The sequence below is a fragment of the Malus sylvestris genome, chromosome 7 (genome assembly GCF_916048215.2).
Source record: "Malus sylvestris chromosome 7, drMalSylv7.2, whole genome shotgun sequence".
Taxonomy (NCBI): domain Eukaryota; kingdom Viridiplantae; phylum Streptophyta; class Magnoliopsida; order Rosales; family Rosaceae; genus Malus; species Malus sylvestris.
In genome coordinates this window covers 31,893,101-31,915,040 of record NC_062266.1, presented here as the reverse complement: position 1 = coordinate 31,915,040, position 21,940 = coordinate 31,893,101, and the positions used below count along the sequence as shown (strand labels likewise).

At 38.1% G+C, this 21,940-nt stretch overlaps 2 protein-coding genes across 20 annotated transcripts in view; both read right to left on the bottom strand.

Annotated features, from left to right (window-relative positions):
• LOC126630598 (DEAD-box ATP-dependent RNA helicase 7-like) overlaps positions 1 to 21,721 on the bottom strand; it is a 28,691-nt gene extending 6,970 nt beyond the window's left edge. The window contains exons 1-14 of one of the 4 annotated variants that reach the window (XR_007626051.1): positions 21,105 to 21,721; positions 20,768 to 20,902; positions 20,547 to 20,687; positions 20,340 to 20,451; positions 19,761 to 19,831; positions 19,471 to 19,625; positions 19,247 to 19,358; positions 18,903 to 19,004; positions 18,765 to 18,825; positions 18,498 to 18,666; positions 18,327 to 18,423; positions 18,132 to 18,226; positions 17,800 to 17,933; positions 17,347 to 17,613 (exon numbers count right to left, since the gene is read on the bottom strand). Coding sequence is in view for 3 of the 4 variants with exons in the window: in XM_050300742.1 (XP_050156699.1) it covers positions 17,408 to 17,613; positions 17,800 to 17,933; positions 18,132 to 18,226; positions 18,327 to 18,423; positions 18,498 to 18,666; positions 18,765 to 18,825; positions 18,903 to 19,004; positions 19,247 to 19,358; positions 19,471 to 19,625; positions 19,761 to 19,831; positions 20,340 to 20,451; positions 20,547 to 20,687; positions 20,768 to 20,902; positions 21,105 to 21,566 (2,052 nt within the window). In the remaining variant the exon portion in view is untranslated. Of the gene's footprint in view, positions 1 to 17,044; positions 17,614 to 17,799; positions 17,934 to 18,131; positions 18,227 to 18,326; positions 18,424 to 18,497; positions 18,667 to 18,764; positions 18,826 to 18,902; positions 19,005 to 19,246; positions 19,359 to 19,470; positions 19,626 to 19,760; positions 19,832 to 20,339; positions 20,452 to 20,546; positions 20,688 to 20,767; positions 20,903 to 21,104 lie in introns of those variants that run through there. The other 3 variants (XM_050300743.1, XM_050300744.1, XM_050300742.1) reach the window with 3 other exon arrangements.
• On the bottom strand, positions 5,969 to 15,544 carry LOC126630596 (disease resistance protein RPV1-like). 16 transcript variants are annotated; one of them, XM_050300730.1, is made up of 15 exons: positions 14,772 to 15,544; positions 13,323 to 14,430; positions 12,640 to 12,924; positions 11,275 to 12,545; positions 11,064 to 11,186; positions 10,896 to 10,978; positions 10,704 to 10,799; positions 10,490 to 10,555; positions 10,116 to 10,346; positions 9,798 to 10,011; positions 9,588 to 9,719; positions 8,844 to 8,903; positions 7,757 to 8,124; positions 7,018 to 7,614; positions 5,969 to 6,670 (listed from the first exon to the last, which is right to left on the bottom strand). In XM_050300730.1, the coding sequence occupies exons 1-4, from the start codon at positions 15,248 to 15,250 to the stop codon at positions 11,433 to 11,435; spliced, it is 2,985 nt and encodes a 994-aa protein (XP_050156687.1). In that variant the 5' UTR covers positions 15,251 to 15,544; the 3' UTR covers positions 5,969 to 6,670; positions 7,018 to 7,614; positions 7,757 to 8,124; positions 8,844 to 8,903; positions 9,588 to 9,719; positions 9,798 to 10,011; positions 10,116 to 10,346; positions 10,490 to 10,555; positions 10,704 to 10,799; positions 10,896 to 10,978; positions 11,064 to 11,186; positions 11,275 to 11,432. The 16 variants fall into 16 exon arrangements, with proteins under 16 accessions (XP_050156687.1, XP_050156681.1, XP_050156685.1 ...); XM_050300724.1 differs by having other exon boundaries at positions 10,515 to 10,555; XM_050300728.1 differs by lacking the exon at positions 10,490 to 10,555 and adding an exon at positions 9,310 to 9,483 and having other exon boundaries at positions 7,757 to 8,141.
• Positions 21,722 to 21,940: the final 219 nt, after the last annotated feature.

The window sequence follows — 21,940 nt, the reverse complement described above, 5'->3', positions numbered from 1 at the left end:
CGGTTAAGTGTAAGTATCTTACATATGTACCATATCCAATAGCATTGTCGGCGGAAAACAAGAGATTAATAGTGGTTTGGCTTCTAATTTGATGTTGCGGTAGTAACGGTACTACTCCGAAATCTTTGATGTATATGATTTTGGCTACAAAACTACTAGAACTTAACAAATTGCTTGTGAAATAAAAAAAATATTTCAAGGAATCTGACTCTGGATCCCCTATCGACCATATAGAAATTGTAATTGAAATCACCATGATCTCCTTTAAAGGTGCAAAAACATCGAACAGAGATAAGATGCACAATAATGAGCACCCCTGAATTTACTAACAACGCATATAGCGAACCCCAATACCTTGTTATGAATTTCACTTCCTGGAAGAGACAAATTTAAGGAAAGAAGCTGGAGCTGATTACCCTGCAACAATACAAACAACGGCTTACTTAATTTGTCCCTGAATTGTTTGTACCAGCTGTAGGAATGTAGCAAATGTGAAGTAAAGATTCATATTATGAGGCTTTGGTGTTGATGTTTTAAAACAACCAGGATAATTAAACCAAGAACAATCACACAAATATGAACAACGGAAGCTTGCTTTATTAACTAATAAAGAATTACAAAAGAACTCACAAACTCTCACACATTAGTTCTTATGCCTTACAAGTCTCTCTCAATTCACACACACCTTAACGTTAAGGTTCTCACATATTTATACTAGATAACCTAGCCAAACCTAATCCTAAACTAATTTAGAAATCCCAAAACCAACAGGAAACTCGCGTCCAAGTCTCCTACACATATTACAACTTGGATTCCTATTTTAGATAGGAATACAAACCTGATTTCATACCAATTCCAACAATCTCCACCTTGGTAAGAAATCTACATTAGAGACCTTCATCTGCTTCCACTGCTCCACCGTTGTCAAGTTTTCAAACTTGTCTAACATGTACCAAATCCAAACAATGCTTGAACTTTGATACACCAACTATCTTCGTTAACATATCAGCGGGATTATCAGCCGTAGCAATCTTCTTGACTAGAATTTCACCTTCAGCTATAACCTCTCGAACAAAATGATATCTCACATCTATATGTTTGGTCCTTGCATCATGATGTACCTGATACTTTGCCAAGTAAATGACACTTTGACTATCACAATACACATCCAACTTGTGTTGATTTACACCCAAATCTTCTATCAAACCAAGTGTCCAAATAGCCTCCTTAATAGCCTCAGCCATCGCCATATATTCAGCTTATGTGGTTGATAAAGCAACGGTTGGTTGTAGTATTGATCTCCAACATATAGGACCTTTCGCCATAGTGAATACATACCCTGTGGTAGACCTTCTTTTGTCTAAATCACTAGCAAAATCAAAGTCCACATAACCAATGGAGAACTTATCAATTTCTCCATCATTCCGTTCAAAACAAATTCATGTATTCCTTGTTCCATGAAGATATCTCAGTATCCATTTAGCAGCATCCCAATGCATTTTTCCAGGATTATGCATAAACCTACTTACAATTCCAACTGCATGAGCAATATCGGGCCGAGTACATACCATAGTGTACATTAACCCTCCAACCAAACTGGAGTAAGGAACATCTTTCATCTTAACTTTTTCTTCATCACGCTTAGGGCATAGTTGAGTGCTTAACTTAAAATGAGGAGAAAGAAGTGTACTCACAAGTTTGGTTTCCCCATTAATGCCAAACTTGTGTAGCAGTTTTTCCAAGTACTGTTTCTGCCATAAATACACCAGTCCATCCTTCCTATTTCGTGTGATCTCCATCCCCAAAATCTTCTGTGCTTCACCGAGATCTTTCATCTCAAACTCTTTTTGCATCTGAGCTTTGAGCTTTGTAATTTTGGTTATATCACTATAGGCAATAAGCATATCATCCACATAAATCAATAAGTAAACATATGTACCTCCACTTAATTTCTTGTGATACACACAATGGTCGTAATGACTTCTAGTGTAGTCATGATCCTTCATAAACTTATCAAACCTCAAATACCATTGCCTCGGTGATTGCTTTAAACCATATAGTGACTTGTTGAGCTTGCAGACTAGACCTTCTTTTCCTTTTTTTTCATACCCTTCAGGTTGCCTTATGTAAATCTCTTCAGACAAATTTCCATGTAGAAAAGCAGTTTTTATATCCAACTAGACTAACTCGAGATCAAACTGTGCCACTAGTGCAAGTAGAATTCGGATGTATGAGTGTTTCACTACTGGAGAACAAATTTCGTTATAATCTATTCCTTCCTTCTGAGCATAACGTTTAGCCACTAGTCTGGCTTTGAACCTCACCAGACTTGCATCATCAATTCCATCCTTCTTTGTATATACCCACTTGCATCCAATAGCCTTTCTTCCCTTAGGCAACTTCACCAGTTCCTAGGTTTTATTCTTCTTGAGTGACAACATCTCGTCATCCATAGCTTCATGCCAATGCTTTGCTTCTCCACTACTCGCTGCTTTAGTAAAACTTGTAGGGATATCAACTTCGATTACAGGTAACGCGTATGCTATACATGAAACACAATCTTTGAATCTGGCAGGAAGCACAACCTCTCTTTTTCCTTTCCTCTTGGCAATGCATTCTTCTTGAGTTTGAACATCATCAACCACAACTTCTTCATCTTGTCTTTCTTCTTGGTTAACACAATCTTCTTCTTCAATGTGAACATCATCCTCGGTACTTGTTTTTCCAGAATTATTGGATGATAGCTCCACCTCACGGACAACATTCCTTTCTTCACTAAGTTTCATATGAGTTTCATTGAACGTCACGTCTCTGCTCACAACTACGTTCTTGAGTTCTGTGCTCCACAACCTGAATCCCTTGACACCATTATTGAACCCTAAAAAGATAGCTTTCATTGCTCTCGGATCCAGTTTGTTTTCTTTCACGTGGTAGTAAGCATCGCACCCAAAAACCCTTAGTCTTTCATAGTCTTGAGCTATTTTTCCTAACCATAATTCCATTGGAGTCTTACCATTTAGAGTTGTAGAAGGTAGACGATTCAAAATATGGCATGCATAATTTAATGCCTTTGCCCAAAATCTTTTATGCAATTTCGATTGTGAAAGCATACATCTCACCTTTTCCAATAATGTTCGATTCAACCTTTCTGCAATACCATTTTGTTGGGGAGTTTCTCTAACACTAAAGTGACGAGTAATACCTTCCTTTTTGCATATCTCGAAGAAGGGATCAGAAGCATATTCCCCGCCATTATCACTTCTTAAGACTTTCAACTTCTTGCCAATCTTCTTTTCAACTGTATTTTTCCATTCCAAGAAATTATTCAACACCTCATGTTTATGCTTCATCATATCAATCCATGATCTTTGTGAGTAATCATCAATGAATGACACAAACCATCTCTTCCCTCCTAGAGATTCATTCTTTGCAGGTCCCCAAACATCCGAATGTACATAATCCAATATACCCTCAGTTTGATGTATTGCAGTGCCAAATTTTACCTTTGTTTGCTTTCCAAGAACGCAGTGTTCACAAAAATCAATTTTTCCACTTTTGGCTCCCTTGTTTAATCAACCCTTGCAGCGCTTTGTTTCCCACATGCCCCAACCTTATATGCCATAGAGAAGATGTATCAGCTTGATCACCTTCTGCCACCATAGCCACCTGTTTTTCCATGGTTTTTCCCTCTAACAAGTTAAGCAACCCTCTTCTAGGAGCCTTCATAATCACTAATGCCCCTCTAGCTACCTTAAGTATATTATTCTCGTAATAAAATTTGCAACCTTGAGATTCAAGGGTGCCTAAAGAAATTAAATTCTTCTTGAGATTTGGAACATATCTTACTCCTTGTAACTCTCGAATTACACCATCATGATGCTTAATCATAACGTTGCCAATGCCTTGTGTTGAACATGGATCATCGTCACCCATATACACAGTTCCAGTGAGACTTTTGAAAGATGAGAACCAATGACGTTGGAAAGTCATATGATGAGTATATCCAGTGTCAAGCACCCATTGATTCACGTAGTCTATGCTTTCCGCTGCTGTTAGGGCACAAACAAAATCCTCATCATCAGCCTCAACAATGTTTGCCTCTGAATCTTCATGTTTCTTTTCTTTGTTTTTAGCCTTGATTTTAGGACAATCCTTCTTCCAGTGTCCTTTCTCATGGCAAAAGGCAAACTCATCCTTATCCAAGAATTTCCTGTTGCTTGAGTTACCTCTTGTGCGAGACTTGCTTTTCTTCCTATTTGCAGACTTTCTTTCCTTTGATCTTCCTCTCACCATTAATGCTTCATAATTGTTCCTTTCTTGTCTATCAAGATTTCGAACTTCATGATTCATCACAACACTTGAGATTTCATCAAATTTAATAGTTTCTCTACCATAAATCCATGTCGTAACGAATGATTCATAGGATTCAGGCAAGGAATTCATCAAGATCAAAGCTTTGCTTCATCCTTGATCGTCTATTCTAAGTTCAATAATTCAGCAATCATCTTGTTAAACTCCTCGAGATGATCAATCATCTTTGTTCCATCCTTATACTGGAAACGATAAAGCTTACTCTTAAGATAAAGCCTATTTTCTGCACTCTTTTTCAAATACTTGGACTCCAGTGTGTCCCATAATTCCTTAGCCGATGAAATATTCATCACACCATATTTTTGTGCCTTGCCAAGACATAACCGAATCATGGAACATGCATGCGCATTCAGCCGCTGCCATTCCTCCTTCATCGACATAGGCATATCTTCAAGCACAACAAGTAGTCCTTGTTGTATAAGCACATCCTTAACTTCGCATTGCCACATAGCGAAGTTATTGGTCCCGATGAACTTCTCGATCCCGAACCTAGCACTTTGCACCAAGGTTTTGGTTACCTCAGTGCCCCAATCATCTCCACTCTTGCTGGAGTCTTCAGGTTTTGTCATTGTTTTGGCTTAATCACCGAACCTTGCTCTTGATACCACTTGTTGTAAAACAACCAGGATAATTAAACCAAGAACAATCACACAAATATGAACAACGGAAGCTTGCTTTATTAACTAATAAAGAATTACAAAAGAACTCACAAACTCTCACACATTAGTTCTTCTGCCTTACAAGTCTCTCTCAATTCATACACACCTTAACGTTAAGGTTCTCACATATTTATACTAGATAACCTAGCCAAACCTAATCCTAAACTAATTTAGAAATCCCAAAACCAACAGGAAACTAGCGTCCAAGCCTCCTACACATATTACAACTTGGATTCCTATTTTAGATAGGAATACAATCCTGATTTCATACCAATTCCAACAGTTGAAACTGTTTCCAAATCTGTGCAATCATATTTCAGCTTTCTATACTCAATATTGCATAGAAAGAGGTAATGAATATATCTCACCGTATTTTGAGTTAATGTACAATGAACATCTTCATAAATCCATAACCTACTTCGTCTTCCAGACTCTATTAAATTCTTGGCGGACTATTTCCAACCCCATTTTTTGCATTAAATCATGCATCTCAAGCGTATCGTAATCCGAGATATTGATGAGAGTTCTGTTAACTAGTACTCCTAATCCACTATGGGGATAAAAGCCTCAACTATCAAGAATTTTAGTTACATATTCTTTATCCATCCCTTTAAAGAAACATGCAATGCTCCCAAGATTTTTAGTGCTAAAGGCACGCCATGAGCATGTTGTATGGCAAGCCTCGATAGACAATCATAATCTCTTGTGGGTTGGTTTGTTCTGAAGGCATGCTGCTTGAAGAGCTCATGAGCTTCTAACTCACTTAAGTACTTGGGCTTATATACAATTACAGCATCAACTCCACTTAGTAATTGCATATTTCTAGTTGTTATAATTGTTGTGCAAGAATAGACCAAACCAATTGGAAACCAACTCAAGTTAACTCGTAGGAATTATACCAAATAAAATGCAAGGATAAAATTGAAAAGACACCAAGATTTAACGAGGTTCCTCAACAGTCAGTGTAACTGGAGTACGTTCTCGGAGTTGTAAGAGCTCACCAATAATCCACTATCGACCAAATGAAAATGGGGAGTGTTTACAAAGTGTTTGGCAATCTCACAATCCAAAACCCCAATACACCCAATAACTCTCACACACCAAAGAAACAAATAGAGAAGGAAATACAGTGATTAATTTCCTCTTTATACATAGCACAAAGCTAATCACATGCCCCAATTGTGGGATTTCACATGGGCCATTAAACACCCAACTAATTTTGGGCTACTGGGCTTATCAAACGAAAAGGCCCAATGTAATTCGGCCACAAACGAAACTACAATGACCTGATTTCCACCACCAAATGAATGCTGCTTTCCAAGTAAGGCTTCAATTTGGGATAATTTTTCAACATCATCAAGAACAATGAAAACTCCGCATTTTCCCTTCAAGATTCTAGAAAGAAGCAGTTCCTGCATGGATACACCAATGCTAAAACCTTTTCTCAACATATCTTCCGAACTGTTAGGGTCGTCGCTCTCGGCCATTCCAAACGCCGCCTAGCAGAGGAGTGGTTATCTGAAGCGATGTACAGCACCATTATCCGAGAAGCCTTCCTTGACATTTTCGAGAAAGCACAAGCTTCAAATTGACAAGCGATTTCATCACAAAAGAGTCAAAGCTTCAAATTGGCATCATCCCTGTGAAGTTTTAGAATTATCAAACCTGAGTTTTATAACAAGCCCAGAAGAGTAAAAGGAATGCATGTTCACTTGCTTGCAAATTGCAATTAACATACTTTAACCGCACAAATTTCATAATCTGAATTGTTCATGTTCTTGAGCATATATTTCGCCAAATTGGTGAACGTTAGCCATTTAAATTTAAGGATGTTAGCAGTGACCAAAATCGTGGATTTGTTCGATACATATAGGTAATTAACAATCTCCAGCTAATCTTGATAAAGAAAATGAACACTTTCAAGTTATGATATTTCTACGGTAAAAATACTTTAACAGCAAGTGCATGTGAAAAAAATTAAACTTACTTATAATTTTGCGAATCCCAACCGGATAAATGGTGGCTCTAACAAGAGCGGACATCCAGCCCTGCACCTCCTTCACGCCAGCGTTAGAATGACGTTCATGTTTAGCAAAAGCTTCTGCAAAACTTCCTGTTTTCGAATACCGGATGGATCGACTCCGTATAAAACAGGAACCACTATCTGCTTGTGTGCATCCACGCATTCCATTGTCTGGACAAGTTCTTTCAAGCACCACGTCGAAGAAGCATAGTTTTTGGAAATAAACTAGGGTCGAAAGCCTGAGTCGCTAATAGCTGCCAGGAGCTCCGAAAGGTCGTTGCCTTTTGAAGCTCTTCGGCGTCAATGAAGGTGTTGATTGCTTTCTGATCCAGAGCTTTGTTGAGATGGTCGACGAAGAAGCAGCAGCCTCGAGTCCTCTAAAATTCAGGAACACATCGTATTTCCAATGACTGTCGGATGAAGACGAAGAAGCAGCAGCAGCAGCCATTAACATGCACGGATGAAGATGATGAAAAGCAGCAGCAGCCATTAACATGCACGGGATTGATCGCAGAAAGTACTCTGTAAGCGATGATTGACTAGCCTCATGTAATGCAAGGACTGAAATGCTCGGACAGAATAAAAAGCATGAATAATTAATACAAATATACATTGAAATTAAATCATGCCAAAAAGGCAAAAATAAACTCCAGTGCATGATTCACAGTGGAGGTAGCCAAACTACAACAACAGAGCTTCTCACCCCTTGCACTCCATCCTTCCACACCAATCCTCCGAATTCTGGAACTGCCTGCCGGGATTTCTTGGTAAGGTGATCTTATAAGATAGCTTTTGGTTTGCTATGGTGAAGTTAAACGTCTGAGGCTCGACTTTCACATAAGCACCTCTGGACTGTGAAACTATGGCGTGGTAATTCGAAACCGCAGAGCCAACATCAGCGACAGTTGTTTGAAGAGTCAAAACAGACATTCGTTCTGCATTAGCAGCTGTGATTGCCAAAATCATACCAATGGCTCCTGCATCTTTCACCACCTGTCCCTCCTGCACTCTGGGTCTAATACCAGTCACAAATCACAATCTTCCTGGCAACAACACTGCAATCCGAAGTTCCTTCCAAACACAAGGAGCTGTGATCAGGGAAAGTTGAATTGCTTCAAATATATACCATCAACCTCCTCTCTTCATTCATTTCAAAACAATAATTGATAAAAGAACAACTCCAAAGAAGTGAACTGCACTTCAATTCCAAAAAAGTAAAAGTGAAACTCTGGAGTTCATAGTGAGAGAGGGTTTGGGGCGTTGAGGTGTGCTTGCAGTGGATTGAGTCGTGGCAACTTATTCATTCAGTGGAATTGTGAGTGACTGTGAGAGACAGACATTGGTCGCTGAGGGGACTTTGAGTATTTGGGGATGAGTCAAGGAAAGTCGGTCAAGCTTTGTTAACAAATGTCCCCTACCAATAACTGGAGAAATTGGCTAGACAAATGTGTGAGTAACACATGAAATCTAGACTCGCTAACTGGCTAAGAAAACCAACAAGCGAGAAAGGCTGTGTAGCAGCTCTTGTTTGATGTATTCAATACCATGGTTTCACTCAGCGAGAAAGGCTTCATTTCTCTTTGATTTCCTCCACAGGAAAAGGTGTTCAAAATTTTGTAACTACCTAAGCTACTGATGAATGCAGATTGTGCTGATGATACATACGACTAGATTGAAAAACCCGTCATTATACCCCACTAACGCCAAAAAAGCAATCTAATCTAGACTAATATAGTCATGTACACAAATTCAGATATAGAAATGTTAAGATAAAAGGAAATGCAAAGTACCTTTTACCCAAATTCAGATATAGGACTCCAAAAAATAATAGCAAAAATAAGATAAACAGCCTGAAGATTTAAAAAAAAGTCAAAGTTAAAACTAAAACAAAGGTTAAAAGTTGACACTCATAGAGTCTGCATTTTTTTTAAAACAGTACTGAATAATCACAATATTCTACTCGAGATCCATACACCGATGGAGGAGCCAAGTTCAAAATTCAATAAATTAGAGTATTACTGGTCTATTCTGTAATAAGTGCAGTTTACACATAGTCTGCAAGTTCATTGTCTTTGAGTTGCAATATTAATGCAGTAAGTATCATAAATTAGTCTTTAGAATTCCTAAGTATATTAATGTAGATCTTTCAAGATTCATGTACCAATTAGCCTAAAAGGGGCTAGCTTGTTAGCTTTCAAAATCAGTGTTAGTGGAAAGAAATCTTGGATTTTCTGCTTGTGTGTGAGGCACATTAACCTTGGAGTGATTCCAAGGCACCTTCTGGGGGATGCCAAAGGATGGAGTGAGTCCAAATATCTTCTTGTCTGCCTAACTGCTCTTATAGTCCTACATCTTATACGCACATGAAATTATGTGCAGGTGTTCAACATTTACAGAGGCTATGATGTCCCTCTGTTCTATAGGTGTTCCCTTCAAGGTAAAAACAGAGTAAAACATCTGTCACCATGCTATCTACAGAACATAAAGCTATGAAACAAGAAGAGAAGTGACTGAAGAATGATAAATTAGCTTACATGGCAAGCAGTTGGGTACCCACGCCCAAGACAGCACAAAACAATGACATGTTTGGGGGATATCTGAAAACATCACCATGAATGTATTTCCAGCCAACCTCCTTGTCTTCTTCTTCGTCACTGTTTGAGAACCTATGACAAGATTAATTACACTAGGCTGACCAAGTAAAAATATAATGTAGTTGGACAAGATTGTGAATAATGTTTTACTTATTCATCTCATTCTTGAGGCGGCGTACTATGAGCAAAGCAAGCAATCCCATCAAAAGCACAATTATGATAATAATGAATGAGAACCAATGAATTTTCTGGCGGACTGGCATTAATGAAGCCTTTGAGTACTTGTCCATCCTGTTCTGGAACTGAGTTGATGTGGCTTTCCAGTTAACCGAATAAGTGAACTCAACGTCAATATCAATATCTTCTGTTACATCAACAGCATGATTTGGATCACTAAAAGCATGTATTTCTATTACTTGGTTTCCATTGTAAAGAACATCAAAAAGAAAATGTGTGAACAGATAATACTTGGTCCCTTTTTCCCAGCTCATCTTCAACTTTTCGGATGTACCCCTAGACTGGAAGATCATCACAATACATCTGGAAGTAAAATTCATTACTGATAACATCCCTGAACTTCACAACTTCAACAACTTTAAGCTTCTTCGGACACAGGCTCTCTCCAGCTTTGTATTGCTTAGTCGAAGAAGTAACTGAAACCTTATATCAATAATTAGTTGTAACTTGTGCCCAGGTTTTCTGCAAGTACATACGATGCAATATCAGAACAATGAGTTTTTCATCATTAAATATCACAAAAATTTGCACTACATAAAGAATGTAAGGAAAAAGTTAAACATATCATCAGATTTTTTGCTTTTCAAACTTTGTTTTGATCAAACGCTACAAAATCAGTTTGTTGTGCACCATTCAAATGGTTTCTTAATCCATCTTCAAATTCACTGTTTCTGAAAATTGGGAAGTAAACGAAAACAAAAAAGGAGTTTTAGGAGACCATATGAAGCAAGAACTTAAAACTGTTAGCGTTTTCCTCTAAAAAAATTTACAGAATTTAAACAATTTGTATTCAATCGGCGGTGAGGAAGATAAGGGTACCTGGGGTTGTTCAAGAGGCCAACTTTGTTCACAAAGAAGGGGGCAGATCTCCTACATTGTAGCTGTGATCGCCTGCTGAGGCTGTTGCTTAAGGGGCTGAGAATGTAAGGATCGTCAGGAGGACCACCAGGAGACTCATGTGCAACGAAATTGCAGATATAGAAAAGTTACGATAAAAGGAAAGCAAAGTACCTTTCATCCAAATTGGAGGAGCACCGGTGGCATTAGCAAGTTAGCAACGGGAATTGACATGGATAGCAATATCTTCACGGTTTCTGCACAAGCACAAAGCAATTGAAACCAGCCAAACCCGAACGAAAAGACAGGTAACAAATGTATTCCACATGTAGAGATACGTACCTCTCCCTCGCGACACAATCACAATAAGCAATTGAAGGCCGCCGCATGTGGCGTAGTGACCGATCGATTGCTTCAAAACAGAGCTTCGTATCCATGTGTTTATCAGCAGTGTACCCAAAACCCCTGAAAATTGTTTCTTTTTTCAGGTAATATAATCTCCCAATTTTGAAATTTAATTCCCAATAAAAAATTGGGTTTGAAATTTGATTACCTGGAAATTGGGGGGTTGGGGTGGAGCTCTGTGATATAGCGTGTAGTCGACGTGGATGCCGATTATCTTTGTGAGCGTTGTACACGCGTCAAACTTTCACAACGGCTCTGTAACGGATGCCCCCACTATCCATCACTTTCTTCTGCACTATCCCACAACTACAAGCGTTCTAAATCCCTTTTTACTGCATTATCCCACAAGCGTCCCAAATCCTCAAGGTTGACAGGTAATTGAGAAAGGTTTGGGCACCCACAGAGATTGAGAGCGTCAAGGTGTGCCAAATTACAGAGAGTGTCAGGAAGATGTACAAGGCTTTTGCAGTTTCTCAGATTTAAATATTCAAGACTCTGAAGCCGTTCAATTGAGGGGGAAAGCTCTTTGATAGATGTTCCATCCAAGAGAAGCTCCCTTAATCCTTCCATATTTTCTACAATGCTTGGAAACACCTCAAATTTTGTGCAACCAGAAAGATAGAGATGATATAGGGATTTAAGTTGACAAATGCTGCTTGGAAGATTTATAAGTTCCTTGCAATCTTGCAGCCCCAAATAAAATAACCCCGTGAGATTATTAATTGACGAGGGCAGTTCTTTAATTTTTGATCCGGACAAATCAAGCTTTTCTAACCCCTCAATCACTTCTTGAATCTCTGGAAACATCTCAAGATTCGAGCAGCCGAAAAGATCAAGGGTTTTGAGAGATGTGAGATTATTAATTGACGAGGGCAGTTCTTTAATTTTTGATCCGAATAAATCAAGATTTTCTAACCCCTCAATCACTTCTGGAATCTCTGGAAACATCTCAAGACTCGAGCAGCCAAAAAGATCAAGGACTTGGAGACATTTCATACGAATGATGCTTGGAAGATTTATAAGTTCCTTGCAATCTTCTAGGATCAAATAACTCAACCCCGTGAGATTATTAATTGACGAGGGCAGTTCTTTAATTTTTGATCCGGTTAAATCAAGCTCTTCTAACCCCTCAATCACTTCTGGAATCTCTGGAAACATCTCAAGACTCGAGCAGTCACAAAGATCAAGGGTTGTGAGAGATTTCATACGAATGCTGCTTGGAAGACTCTTAAGTTCCTTGCACCCACTCAGATTCAATAAAACAAGGTTTGCATGAGTCGAAATAGACGGGTGAACCTCAACTAATCTTATACAACTTCGAAGAATTAGGTTCTTAAGATTTGGCATCTTTGTGAAGTCAGGGGTTTCCTTAAGGTATTGACAGGAACTTAAATTGATGAATTTTAACTTTTCCAGCGTCTGTCAAAACATACAAGAAAACATACTTAATGAGACATCTTAGAACCTAAACATTTAAAAGAAACATATACATGTAAATGATGATTGTACGTACCTGAGTTCCTTCCCAAAGTCGGTCAATGAGACTATGTCGCATGTCAAGGTCAACAAGATTTTTGAATTGACAGTTGGACGGCAAAGACTTAAGGGGGAATCTATTCCATAAGAGACACCTCAACTCATGAGACAGAAACCTTAAGTTCCCAATTAGGTGTTTGTTGCCGTAAGCAACAATTTTGAGAAGTCTCAGTTGAGTCATACTAACAAAAGCTTCAGCATTTACGCATGCCTCATCTGAGTTCGACAAATCCAGGATTATGCTTTCAACTGCTTTTGTAGTCTATGCAAATCAAAAGGAAGTAAAAAACAAAGGACCTTAGTTTAGATTATGAAGTTAATGCTTGTTTCTTAAGGAGCTGTTTGATAATCATTTCATTTTCAGTTTTCAACTTTTTGTTTTGCTTATGTTTTTTTTTTTTGAAATCTGAAAATTGAAAACACATAACTTGTTTGGTAATTTTTCAATTTTCAATTATTAAAAAAAAAATTATACCTAAAAATAAAGAAGTGGAAACAAAAATGGTTATCAAACGACAAATCCAACTTTCAACTTTCAATTTTCAATTTTCAACTTTCAATTTTCAATAATTAAAAACTGATCAAACGGGCCTAAGAAATAGATTTTGATCAAAAGTTGAAGCTTTCTACTAACAATTGCATAAGAAAAATATTTCTCACCGTATTTTGAGTTAGCACACGATAAACATCTTCATAACTCCACAACCTACTTCGTCTTCCAGGCTCTTCGATAGATTCTTGGCGAACTATTTCCCGACCCATTTCCTCTAGTAAATCATGCATCCCCAGTTCCCCATACACTGAGACAGTTATGAGAGCTCGATCGATTAGAACTCCAATACCAGCATGAGGATGGAAACCACAACCGTCCAGGATTTCGGTTGCATAGTCTTTTTTCATTCCTTTAAAAAAACATGCAATATCTAGAAAGATGTTCTTCTCTGTACGATCTAGTTCATCGAAGCTTGTTCTAAGCACATCATTAATCCTTCTTTGCGGGACTTCCTTTAATTTTTCTAAGACACCTTTCCACTCAAGTATAGTTTTGTTATAAAGAGAAGCTCCCAAGACTTTGAGTGCTAGAGGTAGACCTTGAGCGTAGTTTACGGCACGCCTCGTGAGAACATCGTAATCTCTAGTGGGTTGGTTTGTTCTGAAGGCGTAACGCCTAAACAGTTCTACAGCTCCGGGATCACTGAAAATCTTGGGCTTATATATCGCATCAGTTCCGCTTAGTAATTGCAAATCTCTAGTTGTTATAATAATTCTACTTCCACCACCAAAGGAAGAATGTTGCTCTCCAAGTAAAGCTTCTATTTGTTCTAATTTGTCCACATCATCAATAACAATAAGGATCTTTCTCTGAGCTAGACTATTTAACATCACCTGGAAACCTTTATCCAAAATGTGGGAACTCCCCACCTTGTTGTTCGAGAGACTCGATAGAAGTTGTGTCTGCATATGTAGTTTGCCATGCTTAATGAAACCCTCCTTGACGTTTTCAAGAAAGCAAGAAGCTTCAAATTGACAAGCGATTTCATCATAAACAGCTCTAGCGATGGTTGTTTTGCCTAAACCACCCATACCCCATATTCCAATAACCCGAACATCATTTGTTTCAACTCCAGGAGGATGTAATAATAAATGCATTTCATGCATATGAGAATCCATTTCAATCAAAGGATTATCTTTGCTTGAACTTGATGAGATGTGGATCAATTTCTTATAAACATCTTCTACAATTTTCTCAATAAGCTTTATGTCATTCCTGTCAAATTTTGAAAACCATATAATACCAACACAAAATACAATTAATAGGTCGTTTTGATAATTATTTCATTTTTTTTTCTGAAAATTCGTATTTAGAATTTCAAATTTTGGGCTTTTAGTTTTCAGTTTTTAATTTCATTTAAAGTAGTTATCAAATAAGTTATTCAAAGTTTTTTTCAACTGGTAGCATAAGACTCGTATGAGTATTTCATACTATGTCCAGGTCACAAGTTAAAAAAATTAAAATTAAAAACTTAAAACAAAATATTTATCAAATGACTCCTACACATTACAAATATCCCAAAAATTAATAGGAAACTAAAACAAATTAGAACTTACTCATAGTTTCGTGAATCCCAGCCGGAAAAACTGGTGGCCGTTGTAAGAGCGGATCTCCAGCTCCGAACCTCTTCAATTTCGGCGCTAGAATCATTATCATGCTTTGCAAAAGCTTCCTCGAAACTTCTCTTGAGTTTACGAATATCGGATGGATCGACTTCGTAGAAAATGGGGAGCACAATATGGTTCTTGGTATGGTGGCATTCCAAGATTTCCACGAGTTCTTTCAAGCACCACGTGGAATAAGCATAGTTTTTAGAGAAAACTACAAGCGAAAGCCTTGATTCTCGAATCGCTGTCAGGAGCTCGGAAAGACGGTCCCCTTTTCCGAGGTCTTCGGCATCAATGAATATGAAGGTGTTGATTGGTTTCTGACGCAGCGCTTTGTAGAGATGGCTGACGAAGCCCCTGCGAGTGTCTTCCCCTCTGAAATTGATGAACACATCGTATTTCCAACGATGGTCAGAAGAAGCAGCCATTAATCGATCGCACCTGATCAGCGATGATCGAGCAGCTTAAGATTAAGAGGAATGTAAGAGCAGAAATACTCAATTGATCTACAAACTGGATCACCGGAAAATGGCCTGATCGATACCAAGCCAATAAGTCAATGCAAAAGGGTAAAGGGAAAAAGGAAATTATGCTTGATGTGTTTTCACATCTTCTTCAAGGAAATTTCTGTGCGAAAGGGATGTGCATAATTTTGATTTTTTGACCCAAGAAAATGCCAAGGAAGGGGTCACAGTAGTATGTTGAATCTAGACTTCCTACCTAACAGTTTTTTTTTGTAAAGAAATATATACCAATCTCCATATTCACATGAAGAGTGAGTTAGGGGGATCGAAAGTATTTCCGGTAAAATGTAAACATCTCATATGTGTGTTATACTTCCAACGGAATTGTGGGTGAAAAGTAGGAGATTAATGATTTTTTGACTTCTAATCTGATGTCAAGGTACTAACGGTACAACTCTAAAATCTTTTAGGTATATGCTTTTAGCTACAAAACTACCAGAACTTCACAAATTGCTTATGAAATAAAATATATTGACTAGATTTGAACTTGCATAATTTACGGTTTCGCTACATATCATTGTTTTGCTCGTGTTCTAAGGTTGAAACTAGATTTGAACATAAGAAGCAGGGGAGGCTAATGAGTGGTATTTTAAAATGGTCAAATAGAATTAATGGTTTTGTAGTAATAAGGTATTCAGAAAATAATCTGTGGTAAAATAATTAGGATTCAAACCTTACCATTAGCAAATTAATCAAAAAGTTAATTTTTCATCAAATATAAATTAGATGAAGGATAAAAAATTAAGAAAACTAACAAAAAGTCCAAAAAAACTTTAATTTTAATAAAAAATGACAAATAAATGTGCAATGAATAGTATCAGAAAAGGTAAAAATATGATTTTTTGTTAAAAATAAACAGTATCGAGAGTGTTTCGTTAAAATCCTTAAAAAAATTGAGTCCATGTGCCGAAGTCATTTGATAGCGTGCATTGTAACATTTGTTTATAATACAATATGATATAAATAGGTTGAAACGAAAAAGGACAAAGGAAATTTATGCTTTATGAGTTATCACTTATTCCTGGAAAATTCAGTGCGAAAGGAATCTGCATATTTTGCTTTTGACCAAGAAAATGCTGGTAAAGGGTGGTTTAGCAGCTTTGCTTGTGGGGACTGGGTGTAAGTAGTACGTTGAATCGATACACTTGCCAATAAGTTCTGAATCCGGAGACTCTAGATTATTTTTGTAAGAATTTTTTAAATTGCACAATTTGATATTTTCCTTTGTATTCTAGTTCATATCCATATAGTTATAGAAGATCGCTTTGTCAGAATATCAACGTAACACCGAATAGTTATTGATATTATTGAAAAATACAAAATATAAAATATCACGTCTTTTATTAATAATACGGTATTACATTGCACCATTTTCTTCAGTTGTTACGATATTACATTGTACCATTTTGATCAGTGGTTGGCCACATACCCTTCACTGATCAACTCTCTCCTAAGCCTATACAGTTAGTATTTAGATTCATTCTAAAAAGGCAACCATCCGATGATTGGTAGTAGTTCTACAGTTCTACTTTCAGCGCATGCAAAATCATAGAATACGAATACAGGGTTTCAATTACATGTAGAGAATACAATTTTATAATGGCATATATGCGCGCACGATTATATTAGCGTTAATAAGAAAATTGTTATCAGCACTCTAAAGTAAACGTACAGCACAAATAACATTAGAAGAAAAGAAAAACAAAACTGAACAAAATTGAACGATAAAATAATGTTCTTACACTCCAAAAAAGTGTTCTTGCACTATTAAGAGCATAAAAAAATACAGAAAAGGAAAACCGAACAAAATTGAACGATCAAATAGAGAATGGGGTTGACAGAATATGCTATACGCAGAAAAAATGATGTCGTTGTAACGCGCCAATGGAGGCCCTCAATCTACCGAATATTTTCTTCATTGCCAAAATATACTCCTGCCCCTCCACTCAGATCAACTGGCTTTTAGTACCTCCACCAGTTGAAACCATTGTGAATGCAACCTTTTGATATTATTTGTTGCTCACAACAGCTTACTTGAAAGGAGCCGGTTTATATTGCGCTTCACCATCTGTTGCCGCGACCTCTCCCACCACCACCACCACCACCACCGGATCGGTTGTTGGAATACCTATCATTTCGAAAACCTCCACCACCACCACGGCCAAACCTTCCACCACCGCCAAATCTTGTATTCCTTGATTCTTTTTCTTGTAAATCAGGCAGTGATTTCAACACCGTTATGCTCACATTAGCTGCATTTTCCTGACCTGCACCCAACATGATACGACCAAAATAATCAGACTTCAAGACATCAATACAACAAAATGAATGATACATTCCATGTCTAAAAGGAAAGAACTGAAAAACATCAGTTGCTGGTAGAATCTTAATAAACTATCGTGCTTGATGAGAACGTAATACATGATCCTATAGAGATATGAAAAGAAGAATACCAGCAAGAAACAAATCCAAATCTTCAGCTGCCACATCAAAAACTGCACCATTTCCATCGGCAGTTAGTGCCATACCCTTCACTGACTCAACCTTCTCCTCGGGCAAGAATCTCCTCAAGACCCCAAAAGCAAAACTGAGACAAGGTTGGTGGAAACTAAGGGTCAAACATTATCAACAAATCAAACCGCTAACTCTAAAACAAGAACACAAACTAAATCAATAAAAGATATAATTACGGATATCTATATTTAAACAGCTCATAGTATCTTGGAATGACAAAGAACATAAGACATAATGGTAGGACACAAGAAAACGAGTGATAACTGCTTACGACGGTGAATAAACGGGCTTTCCAGCCTCGAGAAGTACTGTCACATGGTTCTCCATAGAGCTAAGAAGTGATCTCTTCTTTATCTCGGTGTAGCCCTGCACACCATACAATAAGCAACTTATAAACTAATAAACAAACATTTACATTAATTAACTTAAAAGGCACATCAAGTAGGGAAGAAATAGCAAATCTTACAGCAGCTTTAGCAAGTGCTTTTGCCAGTAGATCTACTGCAGATAGGCCAGAGGTGTTAAGTAGCTCCTCGGCAACAGACTTGAAAGCAGGAATTACACTACAATAAAAATTGTATTAATATATGAACATGATTGCATCAAAATGTAACAAGCATTGCACTGTCAAGTATACCTATCAGAAATTTTGGTTATCATTTCTGCTGCATCTTGACCTACTGCTTTAGCTATATCAAGTGGCTGAGGAGCAGAAATGTGTTCAAATTTCACCCCGGACTCCCTCTCGATTTTTGAAAAATTTGATCTTCTTGGATCATAAAGCATGACAGCAACTCCGGAATTGCCTGAAAATATGGACACACCTCTAAGTACCATATAACATCAAAGACATTGTTTAATAAAATACGAATAAACAAGAAGTGCAACATTTTTCAAGATTTACCTGCTCTCCCTGTGCGTCCAGATCGATGGATATAGTCTTCTACATCACGTGGGGGTTCACACTGAACCATAAACAATAAAAGTTAAGTATACAGATTGACAAATATTACAAAGTTTACCATTATGCACACTGACAAACCTGGATAATTAATTGAACATCATTGATATCCAGTCCACGCGCTGCCACATTTGTGGCAACTAATGTCAAAAACTTGCCAGATCTGAAACCAGCAAGTGTGACCTGAAAACACAAAACAGGAAGGGAAACAAAATATTCTGCCATTAGTAAAAAAAAAAAAAAAAAAAAAAACTAGCTTTTAAAAAAAATATCACTACTGAAAGGAAAAAGAGCCTGAAATATCATATTTCAGTACAGTTGTACACGGGGAGTGGAGGAGGATTTTTTTTTTTGGGAGTTTTAATTTTTTTTGTTTGGGGGGGGGGGGTGTTGTGTGGGGGGGATTGCATAGTCGAACAACTAACCTCACGTTGGCCCTGCTGTATGTCCCCATGCAAAGCTCGGGCTCCAGGCAATGCCTCAGCAAGTCCAGAAGCAGCTTCCTTTGTCTCGGTAAAAATGATTGTGCGTCCTCCACTGATGAGTCGGAAACAAACATGTCAAGTACATGAAAATGATTCCCAGACAAATTTTACCCAAAAGTAAAAATAGGAAGCATATTGTAGTTGTGGACTAGAAAACAACCAACCTACTATAACAACGTATGATATCAGGAATAAGTTGTGATCTTGCTGAACTGGAGCAAGGAAGAACAATATGCCTAACATTGGTGCTGGCCTTCATTTTTTCATTACCAACAAGATCTACAGTTTTCTTATCAGGTTTGAGAAACCTAGAAGAAATCTGGGAAAAAGAAAAAGAAAATTTCATTCATGTGTCGACAATGAATGGAAAGGTATAACATTGCAATATAATCCATTTATGTTTAACTGAATTCAGAAGAACATCCAAATTCAAGATCTCAGCAAAGATACTTACGCCTTTCACCCAACTTGGCAAGGTTGCACTAAAAAGTAGTGTTTGAACTTTACTTACATCCTTCACCTTGCCTGAAAAACCAAAGAATAGAAGTTAACAAGAAGTTGTGCAGTACACACAGCATAACACTTCAGAAATGTAACCAGCAACAGACACAGAAATTTTGCACAATTAAAGTAACATAAGGATTCGACGTGATCATGGAGTGCCGGCTGTCGACTACCTGACGCCCTCCCCCTCCTCCTTTATCCGGGCTTGGGACCGGCCATGTAAGACATAGGCGGAGTTGCACAATTAAAGTAACATTGCAAAAAATTTAAAACTACAGTTACCCGTCAACCAAAGATGCCTTGACAGCGTAATATAAGAATAACATTGATTTGACAGGAGTCAAATAGCAAGAGAATTTTTTGAAAACACAAAGATAAAATGATTCCAAGCTTCAAATGGACATTATCAACAAAGCTTCAGATGGACATTAGTAACCAACACATGGATACAAAACACCATATAGAAGATATGCAGAAATAGGCAAACATGGTACAGAAAACAGATGTTGGGATTACCAAAAACACATACCTAGAATGAGTTCAACATCGTCAACAAAGCCCATCCTCAGCATTTCATCAGCTTCGTCAAGGATCCTAACTTTCAAGGTACTCAAGTCGATATTGCCCCTCTCTATATGATCCTACATATTTCCAAAAAATTATTTTAGCATCATAAGTATATTGCATAATACCAATTTGACACAAGAACTCAGCTATAATGAGAAATAGTCAATACCTTTATACGGCCAGGCGTTCCAATAACAATATCCACCCCTCTCCTTAACTTACTTTCTTGAGCCCCGTAAGGAGATCCACCATATACACAACATGCTGCTAGCCCCACAGCACCACCATAAGCTTCAAAATCGGCGAAAACCTAAGTGAACAAAAATTGTCAAGTGGATACTCTAAAAGCCAAACCATTGCAAGCATAAGGTCCAGGGAAAATAAACTTACCTGTTTGGCAAGTTCCCGAGTGGGTAAAAGCACGATAACAGTTGGAGGCCTACCATAACCAGTCTTTCTAAATGCTTTTGCAGGCCCATTTGTTAAGGACTCCAAAACGGGTAACACAAAAGCTAGAGTTTTACCCTGCAATATTGCAAAACAACGAGCATGCAATTCAGAAACTGAACAAAAATCACATCAATAAGCTAAATATTCCAATCCAATTCAACAAACCACAAAAAAAAAAGAGTAAAAATTTGTGATTTTTGGTACAAATTCGGGATTTCTGATAAAAATTCGGGATTTCTAAGTAAAAATTTGTGCTTCTTGAGTAAATTAAATTTACCTGTCCAGTTCGAGCCCGACCGACCAAATCCAATCCATCCAAAATGGTATCGAATGTCATGGCCTGAATAGGGAACAAGGATTCGATCCCATTCTCCTTCAATTTGGCCCTCAACGGCGCCGAAATCCGAAACTTTGACACCGCATTAGGATCCTCTTTGGGCTTCTCCTCCTCCTCCTCCGGCTCCACCTTCGCCTTCTTCGACTTCTTCTTGCTCTTCTCTTCGCTCTTCGGCGGCTTCACATTCACGGGCTCGCCCATCTCGGAGCTCGTCTCGCTCCTGTCCTCGTCATCCGAAGCCTTCCGCTTTTTGTGCTTAGACTCCTTCTTCGACTTCTTCTCAGTAGTGGGCGAGTCGGCGGCGTCGTCTAGGGTTTCGCTTTTCAATTTCTTCTTCTTCTCCTTCTTGTCCTTCGGAGTGGTTCCCGCGAGTAGATAATCGGACACGTCCATCGAAGGCATGGTTTTCTAGAGAGAGAACGTGTACGTTTGTGAATTTAGAGAGAGAAAGAGACGGAGAGCGCGGCGGAGAGAGAGGGGTTTCTGGTTTTCTCCTGCTACAAAAAGGTATGGCAGTGATTTGCGTTTAGCAGGAGAAAGAGAGGAGAAACAGAATTAGGGTTTTGCGCATTTTATGGTTTTAGCAGTGGAGGGTTCTTGAGCGGTTGGATCGTGGACCGAGACGAATTTTGGTTTTGAGCCGTCGGATTTCGGTCCGTTTGAAAATATCTAACGTACCTTGCCAACGACTCCACGCACGCAAATAAAACGCAGCACCCGAGTAAGACGTCGATTGCTGCCGGCCCAAGGCCCAAAAGATAACCAAATGCTAAACC

Coding starts and splice junctions, on each gene's coding strand:
- LOC126630596 (XM_050300733.1), bottom strand. CDS start 15,250: ATGGCTGCTTCTTCTGACCATCGTTGGAAATACGATGTGTTCATCAAT. Junction 12,925..13,322: donor GTGTGCTAACTCAAAATACG/GTGAGAAATATT, acceptor TGATTTGCATAG/ACTACAAAAGCAGTTGAAAG. Junction 12,546..12,639: donor GACTTTGGGAAGGAACTCAG/GTACGTACAATC, acceptor ATGTTTTGACAG/ACGCTGGAAAAGTTAAAATT.